At 42.9% G+C, this 25872-nt stretch overlaps 1 protein-coding gene across 2 annotated transcripts; it reads right to left on the minus strand.

The window, feature by feature from the left end:
- Positions 1-1588: 1588 nt before the first annotated feature.
- LOC149314136 (MLX-interacting protein-like) lies at positions 1589-24913 on the minus strand. 2 transcript variants are annotated; one of them, XM_089520583.1, is made up of 18 exons: positions 24587-24913; positions 17631-17737; positions 17290-17372; positions 16943-17032; positions 15086-15127; positions 14756-14909; positions 13729-13824; positions 12458-12586; positions 11239-11276; positions 10549-10999; positions 7823-7866; positions 7455-7551; positions 6956-7032; positions 6705-6821; positions 6440-6567; positions 6205-6328; positions 5935-6064; positions 1589-5144 (listed from the first exon to the last, which is right to left on the minus strand). In XM_089520583.1, the coding sequence occupies exons 1-18, from the start codon at positions 24871-24873 to the stop codon at positions 5023-5025; spliced, it is 2316 nt and encodes a 771-aa protein (XP_089376709.1). In that variant the 5' UTR covers positions 24874-24913; the 3' UTR covers positions 1589-5022. The 2 variants fall into 2 exon arrangements, with proteins under 2 accessions (XP_089376709.1, XP_089376710.1); XM_089520584.1 differs by lacking the exon at positions 12458-12586.
- Positions 24914-25872: the final 959 nt, after the last annotated feature.

The raw sequence follows: 25872 nt of genomic DNA on the forward strand, positions 1-25872 counted from the left end.
TCTGCTCATGTTTGCAAAGGGAAAGAAACTATTCCCTAATCCTGGCTGCTCATGCTGCAGAGGCCGAAAGGAAGGGAGAGGAAAAGGGACAGGGGGCGACCTCTCTTTGGAAGGAGAGAAGCAGGGAAGCTTGCAACTCCATCCCTGGCGAGGCAAGGAGACCGGCGGGGCGAGGAAGAGAGGGAAGGCAGCATTTAAGGGCAGTCTCCCTGGACTAAAGGGCATGCCACTCAAACCCTCCCTCCCTGGAAAGAGTCGCAGGCGCCATTTTTCTGAGCCACATTACCGTATAGACCCGTGTATATGTCAACCCAGGATTTTGGGATCCTTTTTGGCATAAATTTTTCGACTTATAGACGAGTATATAAGGTATTCAATGCTAGTGTCTTCTTCTTGTGTCTTTAACCCAGGCTAGGATATCTTATCAATTAGATTTAATAGTACAAGTAAGACAAATTCCTTAAATAGACCATCTCCTGCTTAATGATAAATGTACACAAAGCAATATTCCCATCACATATGAGGCAGGCGCCTCAGGCAGTGGATTTGGAGTTCCATTATGGGTAGAATAAGAATAGGCAGCTAAAACATATGTTTCATGTGAGAAATCACAGCATTGTTTAAAAACCTCTCTAATCTACCTCAGCAAGCATGTGGCCTTTTGGACGTGCTAGAGTTGATACTGATGGAGCAGCAGCTAACCAAGAGCTTCGTCAGAGTATGACTGAAAGACTACGCGCTGTACGAGCAACTCAGCAGGAATTACTTAGAAGACAAGATCTACCTCGAAGCTGGTGGTGGACAAATAGGCCCCAAGCCCCTGTATCGGCTCCACGGGTCGGTGTACAGGCGTATGGACCTGCTGATAATGCTGAAGTTTTTGGAGCATTAGTATCTACTGGTGCCAGATTATTGCCCTGCATATTGAGAAGTATTGATACGGCCCCATTTGTCCATGCAGCTGTGGATAACAATCGACTAGGCATTGAAGCCTTACTGACAGCTTCAACAATTTGCTCAATGAGGCTAAATAGCCCCGAAGCAAGACGTCAACAGATTATTCAAGAACTATTTGCTCTTTATCTTCCGAACACTATGATTATAACCCGGGACCAAGCAAGAAATGTGTTTGATATACTGACTACAAACACTACCAACTTTCAAGATCAACCATGGTTTCAACTAGGATTAGAAGGTATGCGTACAAGAGAAGTCCCACGTGGCATCCGCGAGAGATGGGCTGGAGGTGCCTGGAGAGTAGATGCCAATGGAGCAATTCCTCCAATAGATGAGAGAATGAAGTTTTTCCATCAAATGAGCCAGTGTATTGGAGAAAGACAACATGCACAAAGCCTCTATCCAATTCTTCTGTGTATCATTTCATTCTCTTTCCGAGGTGAGATTACTCAAGCAAGGGCCCCATACAGACAGGCCAAAATAAAGCTGCTTCGGGTCACTTTGGAGGTATGCTGTTTAAATAATGCATGCGTACTAAGAGCCCGGAAGCCGCACCAAAGCCATGATCCAGTCCTAAGGACTGGTGCACAGCTTTGGTGCAGCTTCCGGACTCTTAGGACGCATGCATCATGTAAACAGCATACCTCCAAAGTGACCCGAAGCAGCTTTATTTTGGCCTGTCTGTATAGGGCCAAAGTTGACAAGAATTCAAAGAGATTTAAGCATGCCTGGGATTACTGAACAATAGATCTGAGATTGCAACTACTTGGGCGAATTTTGGGGTACTAGTAGGTGACTGCAATGTTGCGCCTTTGTTCAGGAGATTGCTAAATTACATCCTGGCTGTGGCTATCAGACTTAGAGTCTGTGTTGCATAGGCAGCAGGATCAGGACTCACATCGCTGGATGTCATTGCAAGGGCCCTTCATACCCATCCTCTGTTTCCATGGCATATGATTATTAGAATGTATCCAGATGAATGGGCAAATGCTGTCAGGGCATTACAGGCTGTTGGAGATAACCCCTACTACGGATACAGAGGAGATCTAAGCATTGTGAGATCTACTCGATACAAATTTTTATCTTGGATATGTGGTCGACTACTGATAGTCAGTGGAGATAGAACTTTGGGAGACTGCCGTGGATTTGTCAAAGATGCTCAAAATAGGGCTTTTATTGAAGATCTGATTAGATCTTACTACGAAAGTGCTCCTCAGCCTGATCTCAGTTCTCCACCGACACGAGAGGAACTTGGAAGTGTGCCTGGACTGTTAGAGCTAGTTGCTAATCATCCAGCTATTACAGGGGCTGCTGTGAGTATGGTTGGTCATCCAGATCCACCTGCTAACCCACCAGCTGGGGGCCTCCCACAGGGTGCTACTGCACCACCTGCTAACAACGCTGGTAATGCTGGAGGGAATTAACTCAACAATGCCCGTACAGTTCTGCCTGCTACCTCTGTTTTAGTTACTACACGGGTTTACTCTTCTTATGGGCATTAATGGTTAACGAGTTATGTGTTTCTACGTCACGTTTTAAACTTTCATGTTGTATTCACAGTTTCAAGAAATTTTCTTTAATAAACTTGGAGAGAAAATAACACGACTCCCTAGTATTCATTGTTTAAAAAAACATATATTTCAGATATTAATAAAAATGGAACTAAAAAGAGCTATGCAGATGATGCAGAATACTGTAACTTGTTAAAAGATGTCCTGTGTTTATTGGTGAGGGGGCACCAAAATATTTTGAGCTGTTTGAGATTCTACCAACACTTGTATAACCCAAGTTTAAAAGAATTTAATGAATGGAAACAGACTGATAGTTGCCTTCCAATAGGCACTACTGAATTCTAGCCTGGAAGTTAGGAGCGGGGCCTCTCTATTTCTAAAAGTAGTTGCTGCTTTCATATGACTGCAGTTGTGGAGACACGGCATCGTAAATGCTGTATTTCCCACAATCATATTACCTTCAGGAGGTGTCAGAGTATTTGCACATACTAGCATTTAGCTTAGAGCAAAGTGTGGCAAGAAGAGCACAAAGTATGTTTTGCTCCAAACCACCATTACATGGATTTGTAATTGGTTGACTGGCCGAATCCAAAGGGTGCTCAACAATGGCTCCTTTTCATCCTGGAGAGAACTGACTAGTGGGGTCACACAGGGTTCTGTCCTGAGCCCAGTGCTGTTCAACATCTTTATCAATGACATGGATGACAGAATTGGGGGCATACTTATCAAATTTGCAGATGACACCAAATTAGGAGGAGTAGCAAATACCCCAGAGGACAGGATCAAAATTCAAGAAGACCTGAATAGACTAGAAAACTGGGCCAAAGCTAACAAAATGAATTTCAACACGGAGAAATGTACGGTACTGCACTTAGGGCGGAAAAATGAAATACACAGATATAGGATGGGTGACACCTGGCTGAACGAGAGACTACATATGAAAGGGATCTAGGAGTCCAAGTAGAACACAAATTGAACATGAGTCAACAGTGTGATGTAGCAGCTAACAAGGCCAATGCAATTTTAGGCTGGATCAATAGAAGTATTTTGTCTAGATCAAGGGAAGTAATAGTGTCACACTATTCTGCTCTGATCAGGCCCCACCTGGAATATTGTGTCCAGTGCTGGGCACCACAATTTAAAAAGGATATTGAGAAACTGGAGTGTGTCCAAAGGAGGGCGACTAAAATGGTGAAGGGTCTGGAAACCATGCCCTATGAAGAACACCTTAGGGAGGTGGGGATGTTTAGCCTGGAAAAGAGAAGGTTAAGAGGTGATATGATAGCCCTGTTTACATACTTGAAGGGATGTCACATTAAAGCTAGCTTGTTTTCTGCTGCTCCAGAGACTAGGACCTGGAGCAATGTATGTAAGCTACAGGAAAAGAGATTCCACTTAAAGATTAGGAGAAACTTTCTAACAGTAAGGGCTGTTCAACAGTGGAACAGACTCCCTTGGAGTGTGGTGGAGTTTCCTTCTTTGGATGTCTTTAAACAGAGGCTTGCCATCTATCGTGAATGCTTTGGCAGGGGGTTGGACTGGATAGTCCTTGTGGTCTCTTCCAACTCCATGATTCTATGTAATCTGTAACAGAGGCAGAGACAAGCAAGCTAGGCTGGGGAATGCAAGAAAGCAGGATTAATGAGTTGTGTAATGCTTAGGAAGTAAGCCCCACTGAGCTAAATGGGCTTATGCCTGAATAGAATGTATAACTATGAAACAACCCTTACCTATCAAAGAGTCCAAATCTGCCTCTTGCCCCCAGGCAATTCAAATTTTCCATTCTGGTTATAAAGGTTATAAATTCCCTATGTGCTACAGTATGTGTGTTTGGGGGAGAAATCCCTCCAAGCATAAATAATTCAGATGAACTAGAAGCCATATCCTGTTCTCAGGCAGAAATCCAGCAGATGCCTTGAAAATGCACACTCCTCTGTAAGCTCTCTGAACTGGAATGAAAATGGGGGAAATGGATGAACTGTACTTAGAAGAGGTTGCCAGATAAGATTACATGGCAGAAATTTTCCATCATACTGTAGCACATAGGGAATTCTTCCCTAACCATGAAAAGATTGTTGTGAAGATTGCTGGAGTATTCTCACATTCAGCAAGAAACAAAGCCACTAATTACAGTACACACTCTGTAACAAGAGTGCCTACAAGACACTTCACTGCCCTCTGGTGGGCAGTGGAAAGGGAAAGCACTCCAACCTCTTTGCTATCCAAGTTCCAAAAGTGGCTGAAGCCATGCCTGGCACCCAACTTCTAAGAGACTTCATCTATATTCTGACTCCATGCCTCTACATCCCTCACTCTACCATGTGAAGTCCACACTTTGTTCTGCAAAAGGCCAAGTGTCAAGATGATAGCCAGCACCAAAATGAAACCTGAGAGACTGCCTGATCTAGCATTCAGGAGCCCCAGTACTGCCACATAGAACAGCATTCTTCGCAAGACAAAGGAATCCCTGAGTTAGAGGTCCCTGCTGTTTGCTGTCCTGACAGAATCTGGCCTAGTCTAGGAGATTCACATACAAATGAACCCAGTCTTCCTCCTAGCTGTTGCCTTTGCAGTGTGGAGGGCAAGATACTGCTTGAAGGGCTTGTTCAGGCAATTGGGCTGGCTGAGTCAATATGGAGGTGATCTTGCTGAGTTTTAAAAGGGAGCCAGAGATAGCTGTGGGAAGAAAAAACAGAAAATGATGAATAAACCTGATCCTGACAACAGGGATCTTCCTGAGTCTTGGGCAGGTGTCAGAAGAGATCTGTTAAAACACAACTGTGACACCTAGAATCCAGCCAGATTTTTCAAAACTACAACAGCCAGTATTCCAAGGTTACAGATAAGTCAGACTGCTTGGAATATTATCTCCTACACATGAAATGAATCAGTGTTCAACAGTCAGGCAATGATGTCTACAATCTTAGCAAGGCAGGAATCTATCTATCTATCATCATCATCATCATCATCACCACCACCACCACCACCATTAATAGTAGTTACTGTTATTTTAATTTGATGATTTTCCCCTTATCTTAAAATATTAAATATACAAAAGTTAATGAGAACAATAAAAACAAATATCTAGAAGGTGAAATCGCATCCTGTGACATTCTCACAAAATCATCAAATCACAGGAATGATCAAATGACATAAAACCAATTTTTAAACTATTAGCCAAGCATATCCATCAAATGTCAGGGAGTAAAAGAAAACCGGGATGATAGTACTGAGACTAGGAACCTATCACATAGTATAGCATATATGAGGAAGGCCGCAGATGTTTATTTCAGCATACAGGCCCGTTCATCATTGGAGATGGGTTCTCAAATTACACTAAGACTCTATAGGCCAAAATGTGCCATTTGAACTGGGCCAGAAAACATAACAGCAGCCGATACAGTTCAGCCAAAACTAGTGCTGAAGGGACAGACCTTTGAGTTCCAATCATCTGACCCATACATACCAGGACGCAAGATGGGCAAGGTGCAGTGCTGCTCCAACCAGCTCAACACTGAGCTGCGGAATTCCTTGATGCTGCCTGTGTTCACTGTTCTAGTATAGCTCTCAAACAGAGGCTTAATCACCATGCTGAACTGTAGATTGAGAGTGTTAAGGAGCCTACATAGATTAAGTGTCCCCATCACATTTTATACTTGGTAGGGTACCTCTGTTATGTAATTGCTCCCTTTGCTGCACTTGAGAGCCTCCCATCCCCCCAACTGCTGGTGGATACAAGCCAGAAGCGCCAATCTTGCAAGGTGCGCTGGCGCACATATTCTTCATAGAGCTGAGAAGCCCGGTCTGATTGTCGGGGTAACACAGGCGCTCCATTAGGTGGAAGCTGGCGCTGGAACCCTCTGCAAGCAAAAGAGCACAGCCAGTTCACATGAGAACACTTTTAAAAATGAAGCCAAAAATGTATGTCCCTTAACCTTAATCCAGTGGCCCTAGCCTACTCCACAACTCACTCAATGTCAGTGCTCAGCTCTTCAATCTCATTTCGTAGTCTTTCTACTGTCTCCTGAGCTTGTCGGCGCTCCAGCTGCAATCTTCTGACGTAAGCTACACTCTTTTGCAGTAACAGTGCTTTGCTGAGCTGAGGGCAGAGCAAAGATGTAAAATAGGTCAGAAAGACAATGACAGCAGGAACAACTCTAGCAGCAGCGCCACAGAAACCAGAAAAACTGGACCAATGGCCAAGATATCCCTTTGGTTCAGGGAGGGGATGTATACCTTAGCATTGGTCTGATCAGACCCAGGCAGCACCAGACTAGCAAGAGTGTTGAAGCCAGAACTGATGATCATACGGCGAGCACAATCAGAAGAAGCAAAACTGGAGAGACAGCTTCCCTGCAAAAGACAATCTAGTCAGATCAGGCAAACTTCTGCCTATGCACCTGACCCTTTGGGTATATTCTGTCAATTTCTTCTCCCATCCTGGATCATGACAATTAGATGTGGAGGCAAACTGATATTTCTAATACCTTGGCAGAGTGATGCTTGTACATTTCCTGGGGACTGTTGAGAATTTTCTCCTCAGCTCTCTCACTAGTTTTGGCACCTAAAAGAATCCCAAAAACAATGAATGGGATAAGTGGTTTCCTTTAAGCTGCATACCCAATTTCCATGTTGGTGTGATATGTGGACTAATCCAGCAACTGAAGACAAGACAGTGCTAAGAAAAGCCAAGTGAGTTTCTAGCCACAGAGAGATCTTGTAGCACCTTTGAGAGTAATTGAAAGAAAGACGTTGGCAGCATGAGCTTTTGTAGACTTAAGTCTACTTCCTTAGATGCATTCAGATCAAAAATACATCTGTAGACTTCAGTCTAAAAAAGGTCATGCTGCCAACTTCTTTCTTTCAGTTAGTCTCAAAGGTGCTAAAAGATCTCTACATACTGATTCCACAAACTAACATGGCTATATCTTTGAATTCTAGCCTTTGAATTCTGTATCTCTGAATAGCCATATCTAGCCTATTTACCTGTATCAGGGAAGGCAGTGGCAGGCAAAGGAAACTTTTCTGTGACAGAAACTGAGTTGAGTAAGGCATCTGCAGAGAGCTTCTGGGTGCCACAAGCCTGTGGGAAAGAAAAGGAAGAGTTAAGAGAGAAAAGTAAAAATGAAGGGGAAAAAGAGAGAGGAGAGGGAAGGGAGAGAAGAGAGAGGTGTAGAGAGATAGAGAGAGAAAGAGAAAGAGAGAGAGAACACGCGCCTGTTGACCCAAGAAAGAGACTATAAGGACATCTGTTGGAAGCCTCCAAGCAAAGAGGGTGCATGGCAGAAGGAAGGTGGGAGCACTACAGTTGCTCAGTCCTACCCTTTCCAGAAGATGGAAGAGAGCTCCCTTACCTGTGCAGAATTCATGACTGAAGTGAGGGGCAGTGGGGCAGGACCTAGAGATGAGAGAGGGAGAAAGTTCTTTCTTGTTCTTCCAGATTCTACATTTCCTTCTCACTCCAAAACTGGCTGACCAAAGAGCTTGGTCAAGGAACAGCCCCACACCCTGTAGCTTAACAAGCTCACTTTACTATGTAAAGAGATCTTGTAGCCCCTTTGAGGCTAAATGAAAGAAAGAAGTTGGCAGCATGAGCTTTCGTAGACTTGAGACCACTTCCTCTGATGCATTTGAAGATGGTATCCAAATGCATATAAGGAAATCGCAAGTCTACACAAGCACATGCTGCCAACTTCTTTCTTTCAGTTAGTCTCAAAGGTGATACAAGATCTCTTTACATACTGATTTTAAAGACTAACACAGCTATATCTCTGAATTAAGATCAATTTAAATACTCAGTAATAGATTAATATTGTAATAGGATACATTTGCTTTGACTTAGCCATGCAGGCCTATCAGATCCAACCCAACCCAACATAAATGAATATGTAAACCAAGGTTATTTATTTGAATTCCCTATAATGATTGGGAAATTTTCTGCAATTACTCCCTGGTGTCCACCTAGGCTACATTTGCATTGCAGAAATAATCCGGTTTGACACCAGTTTAACTGCTGCTGCTCAATGCTATGGAATCCTATGAAGTGTAGTTTGTTGCAGCACCAGAGCAGAGCTCTGAAGACTAATGTCTCACAAAACTATGTTTCCCAGAATTCCATAGCACTGGCAATTAGAGTGGTGTCAAACTGGATTATTTCTGCAGTGTGGATGCAGCCATAGACTTGGTAGGCATGGAGGACAGGATTTATGATGTCTGAATCTTGAGCAGAGGCAAGTAACGGATAGAGAACAAACTTTTGTGGGTACAGCTTGTGTTCTTGCATTGCTTATTTATTAGAAATTAAAATATTGACATCTCACCTGTTCAAAACAACTACAAAAAGTTATTGACAGACTTGTACTGCACTGCCATGTGAAACAGTAAGATTAACAGAATTAGAAAATTACTATGGGCCCATTTGCTTTTTTGTTTTGTGCGAAAGGGGTATTATAAATAAAGCTTTCTTTTACTGTTATTAATAATAATAATTTTTAAAAAACAGTCAAATCTTTATTGTTAAGGATGAATCTTGTTCTTCAGAGGTTTCAGTTCACTTCAGCTACTAAGCTAAACATTTCTGTGTTGAGCTATACAGCCTTTAGAAAAATATTAGCAATCACAGGCTTTATTTACAGTAAATGGCTCCATTTACCTCATGCAGCAAAGCTACCAGCTTTAACCAGTGCCTGGAGGACCACAAAGGAAACTAAAACAGGAATTTCAGCAAAAGCAGCTGGTAATTTTTTCTCCTTTTCCAAACAGTAATTTCCCATTCACTATAATATGAACTACTTTTAGATTTTGGGGAAAGCAGCTGGGGAGAGGGATTGGCATAATGTTACACTCCTACTGCAAGTAATCACACATACCTTCATACATACATATCAGTACTGGTTACATCCTGCCCTTAAATCTATAATAGAAAGTATAATCTAGGTGGAACCTTTTGCTCTGACATATGTGACAAACTGTACTGTTTTGCTATTCTCTGCTGTAAACTAGTCTGTGAATAGCTATTCAACACAATCCTTTCACAATCATCACAGAGCTGAACTCTGAATCTCCCATGAAATGCAGACACTGCTGCCTGAGCCTGAGCCTCAAAACTTTTCAAACACTATAGTTAACACAAAAGTGAAAACATATTTTCTCCCTGACTATCTTTTCTATACAGAAGATAGCTTTTGTGACAATTGAGCCATGTGTGTAACTTAAATGTTACCTTCAAGTCCTCATTCATATCAAAATAAAGGTTAGAAATGCATGAAATTGCCTAAGTTTCAAAACTTGGCTCTAGTAGGACTCCCAATAAACCTTTCCAAGCCTCTCCAAGACTAACAAAGATGAAGAAGATTATTATCTGACAATTATCTGAGGTCTAGGAATAAAAAGACTACAATAAAAAAGGCAAAGGGCTAAATGAATGCAAAGGCTGGTTCAGAAATACAAGTGCAGGGAATCAGGGAAGGATTTCATGGTCTCTATTAGAGGTGGAGAAAGCACAGCCAACAGGCAGTAGCAGTCCCTATCCCTTTTTTTTTGCAGCTCCCCAAGCCTCCTTGGGGAGAAACAAGATCATCAGGAGGCAAAAGCTTCTCCCTTCCTCTGCTTGAGGGGACTCTGTTTTATCTCTTGGTACCAAGAATCAATTTCTTGCACCTTGACTAACCACTTGCAGCTGAAAGAAATTCATGTGCCAAAACAACTTCACTTTTTCCTGAAGTAGAAAGCTGATTCTTAGTTCTGAGAGAAAAAGTCAAACCCTTCAATGGAAGGGAGGGAAGCATCATCCTGTTGCATATGCTGTTTCTGCATCTTCTGCAATAAGCAACAGTTCTCTGCTTTTTTGCTTCGAAGAGGGCTCCTCTGTGTAAAAGGCTCTTTCGTGTAGCCCATCCTCACTGTATCTTTAGGGGGTTTTTTAAGTATAATTTTTTTAAGTGAAACATTTATAGGGGGGTGTAGCTCTCTTAAGTTCCCAAGGGGAGAAATGTGATCCTTCAAACCCTTGTCCGCTTCTGTTCTGTTTCAATACCACCCCACTTTTCCTTATAGAAGATCCATCCTGACAGGCACATACCAGTTGTAAGTAGGTGGGTGAGGGTGGTACAGGGAGGTGCTAGCTGTTGACTAGAGGAGGGAACTGAAGCAATCCGCTGCAGCTGTTTGCACCTCCCACTCTTGGCTGTGGGAGCAGAGATGGGTACAGCAAAAGTCCCCCCAGGTGGGCATGATGAGGGTAAGGAGTCCTTTTCTGATCCGGTGTGTGTGATAACGGAGAAGACCAAGGTTGTTTGAGGCTGTACTTGCAAGTCAGAAGTGGCTGGTGGAGGACTGGTCCTCTGTGGAGAAGTGGGGAAGAACGGGAGGAAAGTCTGCTGTCCATTCAGAGGTGCAGGTGGCTCCACATCCAGCGAAATTGGCAGGGGCATGAGAGAGCCTCCAGGAGGTGGGAGTTTGGTAGCACCAGGGGCAACAGCAGGCATATCTGGGTCAGGCAAGGCAGTAGGGTCTGTCAACAGTGCAGAAGCCTAATGTAGGAAAAGGAGTGAGTTAAGCACAATTCCTCAATTCAGGTTTGAATCCATGTGGAGGCAGCTGCAGTGGAAATCCTACAGACACACATATAGCCAATGGGAGAACTTCTACCACACAACTTTTTGCAATGCTAAGAAAAGCCTATTCACAGATGGCTTATCTGCAGCAAGTATGAAGAGTGGGAGATGTCCCAGAATAGGAAATAAGGCAATGGATAAATCTTTCTTCTTACCTGGCTTGCAGGCTGAGAACGACAAGAATCGATGAATTCTGTGAAAAGAACAAAATAACTGTAATATCACTTGAGGAAAAGCAAGAAATAAAACAACAAGCTGATTAGTGTGAATAATGTAATAGTTAAGATTTCACTACACTGACATTATCTGTTAGTATCCAAAGACAGACTATGGGGCTAAACAGACTGACATAAAACACTGGCATTGGGGTGGAATGAGGGCATGGCAACTGCCCATCCCCGATACTGGCGTCATGCCACCCGCCCAATGGGCAGCGTCATGCCACTTCTTTGGCACAGTGTTTAGACACACTGCGCCAAAGAAATGCAGAAAAGCTGCAGTGGCAAGAGCACCTGTTTGCCGCTCTAAAAAGGAGTGACATTTTTCTGGTTCTTTTTAGCACAGCAAAGCACTAGATTGGACCAGTGGCGTGCGGCTGCTGTGGGCCTGATCCAGCGCTGAAAGGAGCAGTGTCAAGCCACCGTTTCAGAGCCATCTGTTTTGCCCCTATGCTAGAACAGCAAGTGGGGAGGGATGAGATATAAGTTTCAGGTGAATCCAGAAGAGCTATATGGCAGACAATCAAATAAAGGACAGGTGGGGACTATTGATTTCAGGATCCTGGGATGGAATGGCAGGAATGAACCTGGACCATGACATGATCTAGAATGCTCCAACCACACATTACAAATGTTATAAACAAGATTTTGCAAATTCAGAATTCCTCACAATTTAACTTGCCTACTTCATTTTTCCTGTGAAACTGGCTGGGGGGGAGTGGCTGGGTAGAACACTGCCTAGCTAAATGAGGAAATGGAAGCAGTGGAGATACAATATATCAAATACAACATGCATATATATGTGCCATCAGTATAGATATATAGAGATTGTGAAATGCAGGTTCACAAGAAGCTAAAGCAGCCAACAGATTTGTTGTTAGAAATATACCGTATATTCAGTACACATCTGTACCTCAAACTTTTTCCAAGCTCACTTGATAATGAAATAATGACCACTGGCTAGTACCACTGTCCTGATATTTAATATAAAGAAGTGCACTGAAGTACCAAGATTCTTGCATCACATGCATTCATGACAGTCATTACAAACTTTGCATGTAGTGGACAACAGTGATTGCATTAGATTGCAGATCACAGATACAACATGTGGAGGGAATATGTGGAGTGAACCCCCCCCCCCAAATGTTCCCATTACCTTTTTCTGCAGTGTTTGTTGAAACAGATGGGGAAAGTTCAAAGGAATCAGAAGAAACAGAAATGGCACTAGAAGCAAGGTTGAACCATTGGAAACCATGACAGATGGAATGAGAATTTGCTAGACTGACTGCAAACAGTAAAGGCAAAGAAAACAGATAAAAGATTGGAAGAAAAAGAAAATCAGTGAGAGGGAGGAACTAATCCAGACAAAAAAGCTATTATGCTGGATCACAAAACAATGTCAGCTGAGAGTTAATATGGACCAATGGTTAGAGTAAAAAAAGGAATCTGTTCTGAACCAAGAGCCACAACCAAACATATCACTAGTAAAAATCACATATTAGAGGTTTTGACAGAATGATTACTGCTTTATCTTTCAGTTAACATTTCCCAAGATCTAGCAACAACAAATTTTCAACACAAACATATGAAACAAGTGGGATATACAACAAAAGGTGGAATATTTTGGTTCATGATCCACCCAGCGTTTCCCTTTTTGAGGATTATTCAATCCATTTTGTTTACTTAAGGACTAGCACTCAGAGAATAAGTCTGTTATTAATACACAGGAAGTCAACAAATTTAGCAAATGTTTACAAATTTACTGACTTCTAGAGTTCTACCAGGAAATACCATGTTTCCTGAGCAACATTCTGTGATCTTGGATGAACTAGAATTCCGAATTAATGACACAATGGAAAGTGCAATGACACATGAATGTTTCCTCTCACAAGCTATACCTCTCAGAAAGCTCAGGTGACCTAAAGCTCTGATACTATTTGCTCAGAGGGTACAGGTCAACCTCTCAGGATTTTCATATGTGGGGTTCAAGAGTAACCCAGAAATTATATTTATTTGGGGGGAGAGGGCTTTATTCATTTAATTTTTTTCTAGCCTGTCCTATATCAATAGATCTCAGGGTAAGAAATAAACAACAAATACAAAGACAGTAATAACGGAAATATATCAATATTAAAAGCATAACTCCACATTCTAGTATGCAGCTAGTGATGGTGAATTAAACTGTGCTATGGTCAGTAAGATTTAGATAAATAGTCAGGACTTAATATGGTGCTGAAATGAAACTAGTGTTGTCATCAGGAAAGTCTCGGGAGAATGTGTTCCATAATCACAGTGCCACAGCCAAGAAAACCCTTTCCCAAGCCTCAGAAAGTGCTTCTGGGGGTGCACAAATTCTGCCTATAACATGCAACATCTGACTACTAAGTTCAGCTTTGCCATATGAGGTTGATGACTTTATGATGTTACCATGAATAGGGTCCAAGGTGTCCATGAACTCCTCTCCAAAGACTGGGTGCAGTTGGGTCAGGGTGGGTTGGATCATGTCTGCATTACCCTGGTGAGCTGAGGGCAAAAAGATGAGAAAAGATAACATCCCTTTGACCTGTTACAGACTGCCAAAATAAAGCTGCTTCGGGTCTCTTTGGAGGTATGCTATTTAAATGATGCATGGGTCCTAAGAGTCCGGAGGTCGCGCCAAAGCCTCACTCCATTCCTAAGCACTGGAGTCCAGCTTTGGTGCAGCTTCCGGATTCTTAGGATGCATGCATCATTTAAACAGCATACCTCCAAAGAGACCCGAAGCAGCTTTATTTTGGCAGTCTGTAACAGGCCTTAGTCATTCTGTCCCATAGCAAAATACTATCCATCACCACACAACCCAGCAACAAACTAAGATGGGTCTATTTGGGAGGCGCTCTACCTTAAGCATTAAAAATAGTCTTCACTATATGTCCCCTGAAGGCAGAGCCAAAGATTTTAAAATATGATCCTTGGAAGAAAGTGGCAGGAGCCAGTGTGATGCAGTGGTTTAAGCATCAGACTATGATAGAAGGTCAGGGTTGGATTCTCTGCTTAGTCATGGAAACCCACTGGGTGACCTTGGGTGAGTCACATACTCTCAGTCCCAGAAAACCCTGTGATAAGGTTGCCATAAGTCTGAAACTACTTGAAGGCAAATGAGAAAAACAACAAAGAAACAGGCAAATCTTACAAAGAAAATGAACAAGTACAGTAGGCCCGCGTCATATGCGGCTTTCAGCATATGCTGAAAGCCGCGAGGGAGCCCGCTGGGAGCAAGGGGTGGCGCGTCCCATTAAGATTAATGGGGCACGCGCCTGTGGCATGCCGCGCACCGCCACGCCGCCGCACCATGCACGAGCCCCATTATTTTCAATGGGGCTCGAGCATACGCAATTTTTTACACGGGGGAGGGGGTCCGGAACAGATCCCCCGCATAAAAAAAGGGTGCACTGTACAAAAAAAAAGCCCTTACCAAGGCCACGTATGTTGGGGCCACCGTAAGGGTTGCGGCTGGAGTAGATGGCATCTAGAAATGCTTCCAGATCATGCAAGGGGTCAAGTTCCATGGGACTTCCACCTGCCGTTTCACTGTTCAGCTCCACTCCTGAAACAGCACTGGCTGCTTCCTGTCAGAGTAGATGAAGAAAGCTGTGAATTTTTGTACAATTGTGGGAAATTCAAATTAAATGCTGGAAAGCTATGTGTGTGCAGACAACCTTCAAGCTCCAAGTTCCAGCATCTGCCAGAGAGGTAGGGAAACCTCAGTATAGGTACAGGACTAAATGAAGTATAAAAATAGTACCTGAGTAGGACCAAAGATTAATTTATCCAGCTTCTTTTGTACCTAAAACAAAAACAACAGGACTGTTACTATTAACAGAGACTTCTGAGAAAACTACAACTGATGACACCCAAAGCCTGGAAGACAGTAGCTACAAATAATACATTCCCAATTAGTAATTTTTTCCAATAAATAACAAGTTACTAAATCACCTTACAATTACAACTCAGCAAATAAGAACTTCAGCTCTTTTGCTATATAATTGTAACTTTTTAGTTCCTTTACGATTGCAGGGGTGTGACCACATGAAATGATAAACACTGCTTAAATACAGGAGATTACTATATGCGGCATTTAAACCATGATCAGACCTGGAAAAAAGCAGCTTTGATGATACCTGTCACACAATAACGCCTCCAATCCCTAGCTGCTTCATTCTTCAATGACAATTAGAGTGTTCCTTTTCATTGACAGGGAAACCCATCAATGACCTGGCAACAGAACAAGTGCCCAGGTGCAAAACTTTGCTATCAGGACATTGGCAGTCATGTGGTGTCAGTGTCCCTTCCTCTTTCTGTTCCTTTTCCCATCACTATTCCCAAGCAGTCTGATGATCTTTGGCCCGGTACAGCTGGGCCAAAAAGGACACCCACATCACGTGCGAGGCGCTGCTTTTAGACACCCCTCACCCCTCGCATGTGACGAGGTGTCCTCGATGCGTGGCGCCGAATAGACGGCGCGCGTATTGATGATATCACTGCCGCGCAGCAGCAACATGCTCGCGCGCCACCGGCTGTTTGCGGCTGCACAAAACGGAGCCGCTTTTAGTGCTCCTTTTTCTTGTGTAGCTGTGTCACGCAATTTGGTTGCTGCGGCGCGGCTACGCAGAAAAGAGAGATGGCTCCTGGCCGCCTCTTTCTGGCGGTCTGTACCCCGTCTTTGTTATCTTTTTCTATTTCTTTTCATTTTCTTTAATTTTTTAAAAGAAAAATAAATCACATAGCAGAGCTCTGGAACTGCATGAAAAAGTGAAATTAAAAATAAATAAAAATAAAATATTAAAAACTGAAAGACATACTGAGTAGGACATAGGGCAGGGAGGAGAGATTAAGGGGGTGTCCAGAAGAGAGTGCAATGGTGGCGGAAGCCCCAATCACACAATTCCGAAGACACACAGTAATGGCTATTACAGAAACAGGAACAATTTCACTTGTGTTGACAAGTTTGACTTCAGCGAGAAGGGGATTTGTACAGTAAAGTCCAGTGTTTCTTGCTGCTTCTTCAAGCTCTATTGGGGTGATGATTAGGTAAATGGGAGAAGTCTGTATAGCTTGTGGCATTTAGACTTCTTTGAAAAGATTTGTACTGAAAAACAGGAAATTTGTATTGAACAAAATGCAACTATAACAATAACTAAATGGAGGGGTTGAGTGCTGGAATTATGGCTGAAATTCATTACTTTATAAAAGTTACTTTCTTGACTCTCAGTTTCCACAGTTAGCTCATTTGAACATATCTGAGGTACTAGGATAATAAGATGGCTTGGTGATCACCAATGTGCTTCTTGTGCAAGTGAGGGATATGGAAAGAGGATCCATTTCTGCAGCTGGAGATGACAGCCTTTGGGCTGAGGCACCTGTAGAATTTGGATAGAAGGCTAACTACTAGCACCAGGTCCTCTTATGACTACTGATTCCGAAATATAAATGAACTACCGTATCGCAAAGATCTAGGAATCCAAAATCTTTCAGGATCCAAAGACATCTCAGGAGAGGTTAAGATAGCAAGAATTGTGTGAGGACACAGCTAGAGTAGAAAATATCATCTAGTGAGGAAAGAAGGTCTTTTGAAGTACATCTTGCCTGAGAAGAAACTTACCCGGGTATGGAAAAATGTCCTCCATTTGTGATATTCCCTAATAACAACCCCAATTTGCCGTTTCCAGTACTTTCCCTCCATGATGACAGCCTGTCAAATAAAAGAGTAGCAAGGGGTCACTTAAGAACAAATGATGAACCTGGGGGAAAGTGTGGCATAATGCACTGTTATTGTACTTTGTATAAAATTTTAATATGTAAGCCACTTCAGTTGTTTTGTAACAGAGAAGTGGGATATAAATAAAAGTATTATTATTATTATTATTATTATTATTAATTAATTAATTAATTAATATTGATTATGGTACCGCTTTAAGCCAGAAAAGCCTACAAGTAGCCTCTACTCACCTCAGGCTTGCGGTGCTCATCTACATCACTGTATTCCAGTGGAGTCACAAAACCACACACAGGATTCTGCCGTTTCTCCACATCTATGTTCAGATTGAAAAGAAAAAAAGAGCTATGAACTCCAAGGACAGTTCCAGGTAGCCCAAAACAAAGGGTGAGGTTGCTTTATAACCAGCAGCAAAACATGTGAGTTTTGTCAGTGGGATGTTCTGCTTGCAGGCTATAATTTTGTCAGAAATAATCTCTTGGGTGTAGAGCTCACAGAGAACATATACTCTCTTAAAGAGAGGAGGAGCTCTTTGAAAAAATCCCTTGAGGTTACCCTGTATCAAGCTACTCACACTGGAGATACCAGGCCCTCCATATGGCATTGTTCAAACGGATCTTGTCACGTTGCAGCAACTTCAATCCCTTGAAGGTTTTCCATTTGGGAGAGACAATTTTTCCACTAGAAATGAAAAAAGCCCCCCCCCAAATTTTTATAATACCATTTGTATCTGGTTTTCAAGTATAAACAAACCAAAGAGGAGCAAGAAAGTATATAGGTTATCTGCCCCCCATAAGATATATATAGCCACAGTTATCTCTGTTTTGTGCAGTAAGGGGAAGCTTATGGGGGGATTCTGTCCTCACCACCACAACAAAAAATAACCTAACAAAATATGTGCAAATGCTAATCTTTCGTGAATATTTACTCACTGTACATGCTTTGTTTGGAACATGACATTGGATGGTTCGTTCCTGTTCCATGTAGGATGTTAGGCCAAATTGAGGGAGAAGGATGTAAAAGTGAAAATAATAATAGCATTCTAGAATTGTAGAGTTGGAAGAGAGAACAAGGGCCATCCAGTCCAACCCCCTGCCATGCAGGAAATCTCAATCAAGGCATCCCCGACAGATAGCCATCCAGCCTTTGCTTAAAGATCTCCAAGGAATGAGACTCCACTACATTCTGAGGAAGGAGTGTGTTTCACTGTCGAACAGCCTTGACTGTCAGAAAGTTCCTCCTAATGTTGAAGTAGAATCTCTTTTCCTGTAGCTTGCATCCATTTCTCTGGGTCCTAGTCTCTGGAGCAGCAGAAAACAAGCTTGCTCCCTCTTCAATATGACATCCCTTCAAATATTTAAACAGGGCTATCATATCACCTCTTAACCTTCTCTTCTCCAGGCTAAACATCCCCAGCTCCCTGAGTCTTTCCTCATAGGGCATGGTTTCCAGACCCGTCACCATTTTAGTCGCCCTCCTTTGGACACGCTCCAGTTTCTCAATGTCCTTTTTGAATTGTGGTGCTCAGAACTAGACACAGTATTCCAGGTGGGGCCTGGCAAAACGTCAGAAAGAAACTCTGCTAGAACATGGCCGCATAGCCCAAAAAACCCACAAAAAACTATGGATGCCGGCCATGAAAGCTTTCAATTTTACATTTGATCCTGTCCTCTGGGACATGGATCAAGAAATGTCTGTAAGTCTAGAAGATGATTAAGACCATAAATAGATATAAGAAATTATGCTGGTCTCAGAAGCTCTTTTCCCAGACCAGTATTGCTCTCTGTGGAAATTATGCTCCGGTTTTTCTGATGTATCTTTACAAGAAAGGACATCATTTTTCAGTACAGTATCCACTGGGGTTTGGTTCCAGGACCCTTTATGGATAACAAAATATATGGATGCTCAAGTTCGATTAAATACAATGGCGTAGTAAAACGATGTCTCTTATATGAAATGGAAACATTAAGGTTTGCTTTTTGGAATTTATATTTTTAAAAATATTTTCAAGCCATGGATTTTGAATCCGCGGATAAGGAATCCACGGATATGGATGGCCGGCAGTACTAGATATTAGCTTCTGTGCACTGAATGTGTGCCATATGGATATTATCACAAAATTTATAAAATAGCCCTGGCTTTGTAGGATATGCAAACACAGAGGTTATTTCTAGTACCACCATTCACTACCATTGCAGAACCCCAGTTGTGAAAAGTTAGCAAGTGCTAGACAAACGTTTCTGAACAGAAACCTAATTATTCTGGGAAGATATGGGATATAGTGAAAACATTCAGCTAAATGGTTTATGTTTTGCAATTAATAATGTCCAGATCTATAAAGGTTTTCCCCAAAAACATTTTGATGAAAGGAGGGAAGTTATTTGAGTGATTTCTTTCTGTCACTGTTAATGGAGCACAATGTTTCATCTCTATATCTTGCATATGTAGTACAGATGAGTATCCCTCATCCAAAACACTTGGGTCCAGTGTTTGGGATTTGGAATTTGGATTTTAGAATATTTGTATATACATAATGAGATATCTTGGAAATGGGACCCAAGACTAAATACGAAATTCATTTATATTTCATGTACATTTTATGCACATAGCCTGAAGGTAATTTTGTACACAACATTTTTAATAATGTTGCTCATGAAACCAAGTTTGTGAACGCTGAACCATCAGCAAGCAAAGGTGTCACTATCTCAGCCACCGATGTGGATAATTTGAGATTTTGAAGTATTTCACATTTCCAGATAAGAGAAACTCACTCAACCTGTATCACTTTCCAGCTACCTAATCTCACTACATCATCAGCCACCCAAAGACCTTATCTGGGCAGAGGTTATTGTAACATGCTAAAATTTCACCAGGATTACAAGGTGAAACTAGTTGTCATCAAACCCTGTGTAATCAATAGCAATACACACTAACATTCAGCTCTTCTGATGTTCACATGAAAGCATACAAATATCTGACATGCCAAAAGTAATGAAATCCATTTTCTGACAAGCTCCTTGTACTCTGTCCTATAACACTTTGAACCTGGCAGCTGCTTCACAGATGAACTGTATAAAAAACAAAGGGAATCAAAACAAAGATATCCGACTCTCAACAACAGCTCCTTCTTCCAAAATTATTCCAGATCAGTCACAAGGCCAATTCAGAACCTTGCAAACGCCTACTATATAATGTTCTGTGACTCTGGTCAACAGTAAAAAGCTAATGGTGAACCTTTTTAGACCAGCCCTACCTGAATATAAAGCATATGGCAGAACTGAATGGGACCGATTAGAGTTTCAGTTCAACACATCTGGAGACCAACAAATTAGGAGAGGCTGATTTGAGGATTTGTTACATTCAAGTAGTCAAATTTCTTGCACTTTTTTGCCTTTATGCTTAGTCCAGAAGGGTACCTTATAAAATAGATGATACGTTCAGGAGGAAATCAATATATGTTGGAAAGCTGAAAATTAGTTAAATAAATATATTAAATATACTAAATTAAGCCCAGACCAAACAATCCAGTTTTGAGTATCTGAGTAACACAGACCCTAGACATCATAATTTTCCAAGAATATGCCAAATATTGAAGCCTAGAGTAAAACTTTTCCCTTTGGAGCTTATTTAGATGTTCCTTTGCTGACTCTCTTTGTGTCCAGATATTTCATATCTTAGAAAATTTGGCAATGTTGAGATGCCAAAAGAAAGGCAGGTTCTCTAAGCGGAAGCCAAAGCAATTGTAGGAAGGGGTGTGGATATTGCCCTACCTATCCCAGTTAAGATAGCTGGAACACTTTGTGCTTACCCATAAGCGAAAATAAAAAGTGAGAAGAGAGGAAATGACAGCAGAAGCCATTCTCTTACAATCAGCAGATACTTCCTGTCCCAAAGTTTAGCCTTTAGCTAGAGGCTACTTTGTATGTCCCAAGCACAGGTCTTTGGCCACTGCCATTTTTCTACCTCCACTAAGACTGCTAGATAAAAGGAAAGTGTTATGACGGTATCTGAATTCCAAACAAATGAAGATATCTTAACAGGGTGTCCATTTCCTTGATTTAAAATGATTTTATAGATTATTTTTTCCACCCAAGCAAAATGTATTATGTATTGCAAAATTTAAAACTGGCATAAGCATTTAATTTGCTGAAAATGTATTGGAATCTGATACACAAAATACATTGGCCAGTATATTATAAAAGTCTAATTTGGAAACACTAGAGTAAGGCTTTTTGTATTAAAACTAAACACTGGCCACTGTTGGGATCAGGAAACTGGCTACAGCAAATATCTGTCTCTTCCAGGGAGGGACTGGTCATTTCAGTTATTTATAGAACTGGGGAAAAACCCAAAGATCATTAAGACCAGAGGTGGAGAGCCTGTTTGGCATGAACAATTTGAACAGAGGCATTTAAAAAATATATCACATGTTCAATTTATCTCTGCAAAGTAGGTTAAAAGTTACCTCTTAAAAATGAAAGAGAAAAATTTAGATTTGCAGGTTTCTAAACCTGGAACGCCATAGCTCTGGCTACCAAGCTACTATCTTACCAAGAAGAAATATCTATTACAGTATTTAACTTTACTTTTTACACGCAATGGAATCTTTCTTTCTTTCTTTCTTTTAAAGTGTTTGACTGCTTATTGAACAAGTCAGGCCAGGTCTAGAGACAATGAAGATGGGGAAAAAAGAGAAAAGAAACCAAAGGAATTTGCATGGGTCAGAGATATGGTCTCAGCAGGAAGGTTTAGTGACAAAGATAAGAACTTATCTCCTGACTCCCAGCATGTGTTTCAGATATCCCAGATTTGACTGAGCGCCATTCCTCTACATAATGATGTTGTTCTTGTTTTCCTTCAAGTCAATTCTGAATAATGGCAACCCTAAGGGGAACCTATCACAGGCTTTGCTTGGCAAGGTTTTTTCAGGGGCAGTTCGGATTTGCCCTCCTCTGAGGCTGATAGTGGGTGATTTCTCCACAGAGATTCAAATCCTGATCTCCAGAGTCGTAGTTCAACGCACAACCCACTAAACACTGGCTCAGTACATGTATGCAACAGGTATACTCTGCTTGGGCACAAGGAATAGCATGATGATAAACAACCAGGCATACATCTGTGTTCAATAATAGAGAAGCCCTAGTGCTGGTCAGATGTTGAACATCCTTGTGGCAATACCACTCAAAACTTTGCACTCAGGTTATTATGTTCACAGTTAGTGCTGAGACTGCTTACGTTTTATATTATGGCTGGTCTGCTTCTGACCCTAAAAGGACTGCTTTGTTCCCCTCTACTTTATTTTCACACATGACACCAACAAGATATTTTCAACCTCTCTCAGAGTAGTTGTGCTCAGGAATGTATGTTTTAGACTTTAATATGGTATTATGCATAAGAGAAATGCAAGACTTATCCTAAGTGTAATTACTGTTTACAACAAATGTGGGCAAAGGGAAACAACAGGGCCTTAGACACTATCCAGTGCTGTTTTTGTAGACTCTGACAGCCCTCCCTTCCTCAGGCTTCCCTTCTACTGACAAAAAGAAATGGTAAATTGCCTCTCTTAGGGAGAAAAAAGCCCTTAGGCTGCTAAAATTGCCCAATCCTGTTTTAGCAACACTTGCTTAAGGAATTCAAGGCAACTAGGCAAGCACAGATTTTACTTAATGATGTTAAACATCTATAACTTAAAGGCACTAGAATACCTAGTAGTCACATTAGGCAGCTTAGGGGAAAAAAGTATGTGGAATATAGCAGAGATGTATAAAATTATTCATCATGTATTGAAGAGATAGTGGAGAGTTTTCCCAGTCCATAGTCACTGAATGAAGCTGAATGGTGTGCCCTTCAATACAAACAAATTAAACCCCTTTCACACAATGCATAGTCAAATGACATAGCACAAGATTAGTGATAGTCACCAACTCAGACAGCTTTAAAAGGGCATTTTAGATAAAATCATAGCTGTAAATAGCTACAAGTCATGTTGGCTCTATATTTTCTCCAGGATCAAAGGTCTTTGATGACATAAGCAGCAGAACAGAGCTGGTGTTTCCATCCAGCCTGTTGGCTTCCCACTCTGCCCACTGTGTTGGAGACATAAACCACTTTCTTGATCTAGCATGATCCTTCTCATGTAGCTTTTATTTTTGCAAGTCCATGTCCCTTGTACAATCAAGGAGCATGACCAGCAACTTGGTTGTGGTGAATGTCTCTCTGCAGGCACACACCAGGCTTCCAAGAGGTTCACAAGCCTGCATCACTTAAATTTTATTTCCAGGAGTCCCCACATGGCCAGAAGAAAGAAAGCCCTGCCTGCATGAATGTCCCTCCGACAACAGCTGAACTGAGAACAGCAACATCTTGACAAAATGCAGGCGTTGGTCTAACATCATCATATTTTTTTCCTCCTGTATGATCTTCAACAAGAGCCACTGTGGCATATTAGTTTGAGTGATGGACTATGACTCTGGAGACCAAGGTTCAGTTCCCAGCTTGGCCATGAAACCCACTGGGAGACCTTGGGCAAGTCACATACTCTCAGCCTCAGTGGATGACAATGGCAAACCCCCTCTGCACAAATCTTGCCAAGAAAACTCCAGGATAGAGTCACCATAAGTCAAAAACCATGTCCTATGAGGAAGGACTTAGGGAGCTGGGGATGTTTAGCCTGGAGAAGAGAAGGTTAAGAGGTGATATGATAGCCCTGTTTAAATACTTGAAGAGATGTCATATTGAGGAGGGAGCAAGCTTGTTTTCTGCTACTCCAGAGAAAAGGACCTGGAGCAATGGATGCAAGCTCCAGGAAAAGAGATTCCAGCTCAATATGAGGAGGAACTTCCTGACAGTAAGGGCTGTTTGACAGTGGAACACACTCCTTCCTCGGAGTGTAGTGGAGTCTCCCTCCTTGGAGTCTTCAAACGGAGGCTGGATGGCCATCTGTTGTGGGTGCTTTGATTGAGATTTCCTGCATGGCAGAATGGGGTTGGACTGGATGGCCCTTGCGGTCTCTTCCAACTCTACGATTCTATGATTCCAGAAATCTATAGAATGGAGTTACAGCACGAAGAGTGTGGCTTCATCAAGGTCCCTCCACTGCGTCTCCAGAGTCGTAGCCTGAATGCTCAGACTAATACACTGCACCACACAACACAGCTCTGTGTTAGAATCCTAGCGTTGGAAGAGACCGCAAGGGCCATCCAGTCCAACCCCCTTCTGCTATGCAGGAACTGTCAATCAAAGCATCCCCAATAGATGTCCTCCAAGGAAGGAGACTCCGCCACTCTCCAAGGAAGGAGTGTGTTCCACTGTCGAACAGCCCTTACTGTCAGGGAGTTCCTCCAAATGTTGAGCTGGAATCTCTGTTGCTGGAGCTTGCATCCATTGCTCCATTGGGTCCTGTTCTCTGGAGCAGCAGAAGACAAGGGTACTGTCAGGAAGTCCCACTCTCCAGGTCTCCCAGGATTCGCGCCCTGCCCCCAGAGGGATAATACGAAGGCGCCCCTGCCTGCCTCAGTCTCCCGGCCTCACCTGTAGGCCAGGGTCATGCACTGGAAGAGCTTGGTGAGCGAGGCGTCGATGTTGAGGGCTCCGCTGCTCCGGAGCCCGTAGCGGTAGACCAGGCACGTCCCCTCGCCCGCCGTGCCGCCGCCGCCGCCGTCGTCATCCCCGGGGGCCTTCCCCGCCGCGCGTGGCCCTGGAGGCCCGTCGTGGCCGCCCTGGCTCAGGCCCACCTCGGGGTCCGGGTCCGGCTCGGGCTCGGCGTGGGGCTCCGACACCATGAAATGGCCGCTGTGGATGATCTGGGGCCGCGCCATCTTCCCAGGCTCAGCATCGCCCGAGCGGCGCCGCCGTCACCATGGCGACCACGCCCGGAAGAGGAGGGGGCGTCGCGCGCCATAGACGTCATCGCCGCGAAACAGGGACGTGGCAGCTGCCCTAGGGCGGGCCCCTATGACGGCAACGAGGGGGACGCGTACCGCGCATGCGTCTTCCTCCTCACCGCAAGGCCTTGTGGTTGTCGTAGTTCTTCCCCGACTTCCTTCCAAGCCCAATTGCTTGGTCCTCCGGGTGATTTGGACTTCAACTCCCAGAAGCCCTACAATAAGGGATTATGGGAGTTGAAGTCCAAAATGTCTGGAGAACCTCCCTTTACACTTATCCCCAGTGGAGGGAAACAAACAGGCCATGGAAGTAGCATAGAGGGCGTTGTTATTGTTGTGTGCCCTCAAGTTCCTCACTTGTGGCGACCCTGTCACAGGGTTTTTTTCTTGACAATGTTTCCTCAGAGGGGTTTTGGCCCTTGCAACCTCTGAGGCTGAGAGAGTGTGACTCGCCCAAGGTTTCAGTGGCTGAAAAGGGATTCGAACCCTGGTCTCCAGAGTTGTAGGGTGCCCAGGCATCCTCCTTTTTCAGGACCTGTCCTCCATTTCAACCTCCTCTCCAGCAGGAATTTTCTAAATGTGTTCCATCTTGAGCATGACTGAAGCATGAATTTATTTTTCTATGAGGGTTTTTAGCTTTTACGGTTCTAATGGCCTCCTACATTTTTTTCTTGAGCATCCTACATTTTACAGTTGGGACATCTGGCCATCCTGTCCAATGCTCAAACAGGGTGACCAGATGTCCTCACCACAAAGGAGGGCAAAGCGCCATAAAATGTAGGATGCTCAAGAAAAAATGTAGGAGGCCATTGCGCTTGTATGTGAATTGGGGAGTAGATACCATTTTCTCCTGTGCCTCAGGCAGCAGAACATTTCAGGCTAGCCCTCCATTTCTACGTCTCACATGGCTGTTGCTTAAAGCAACTGCTTGGT

The sequence above is a fragment of the Sceloporus occidentalis genome, unplaced genomic scaffold (assembly GCF_023333645.1).
Source record: "Sceloporus occidentalis isolate IW3139 unplaced genomic scaffold, rSceOcc1.0.p SCAF_4, whole genome shotgun sequence".
Classification (NCBI taxonomy): Eukaryota; Metazoa; Chordata; class Lepidosauria; order Squamata; family Phrynosomatidae; genus Sceloporus; species Sceloporus occidentalis.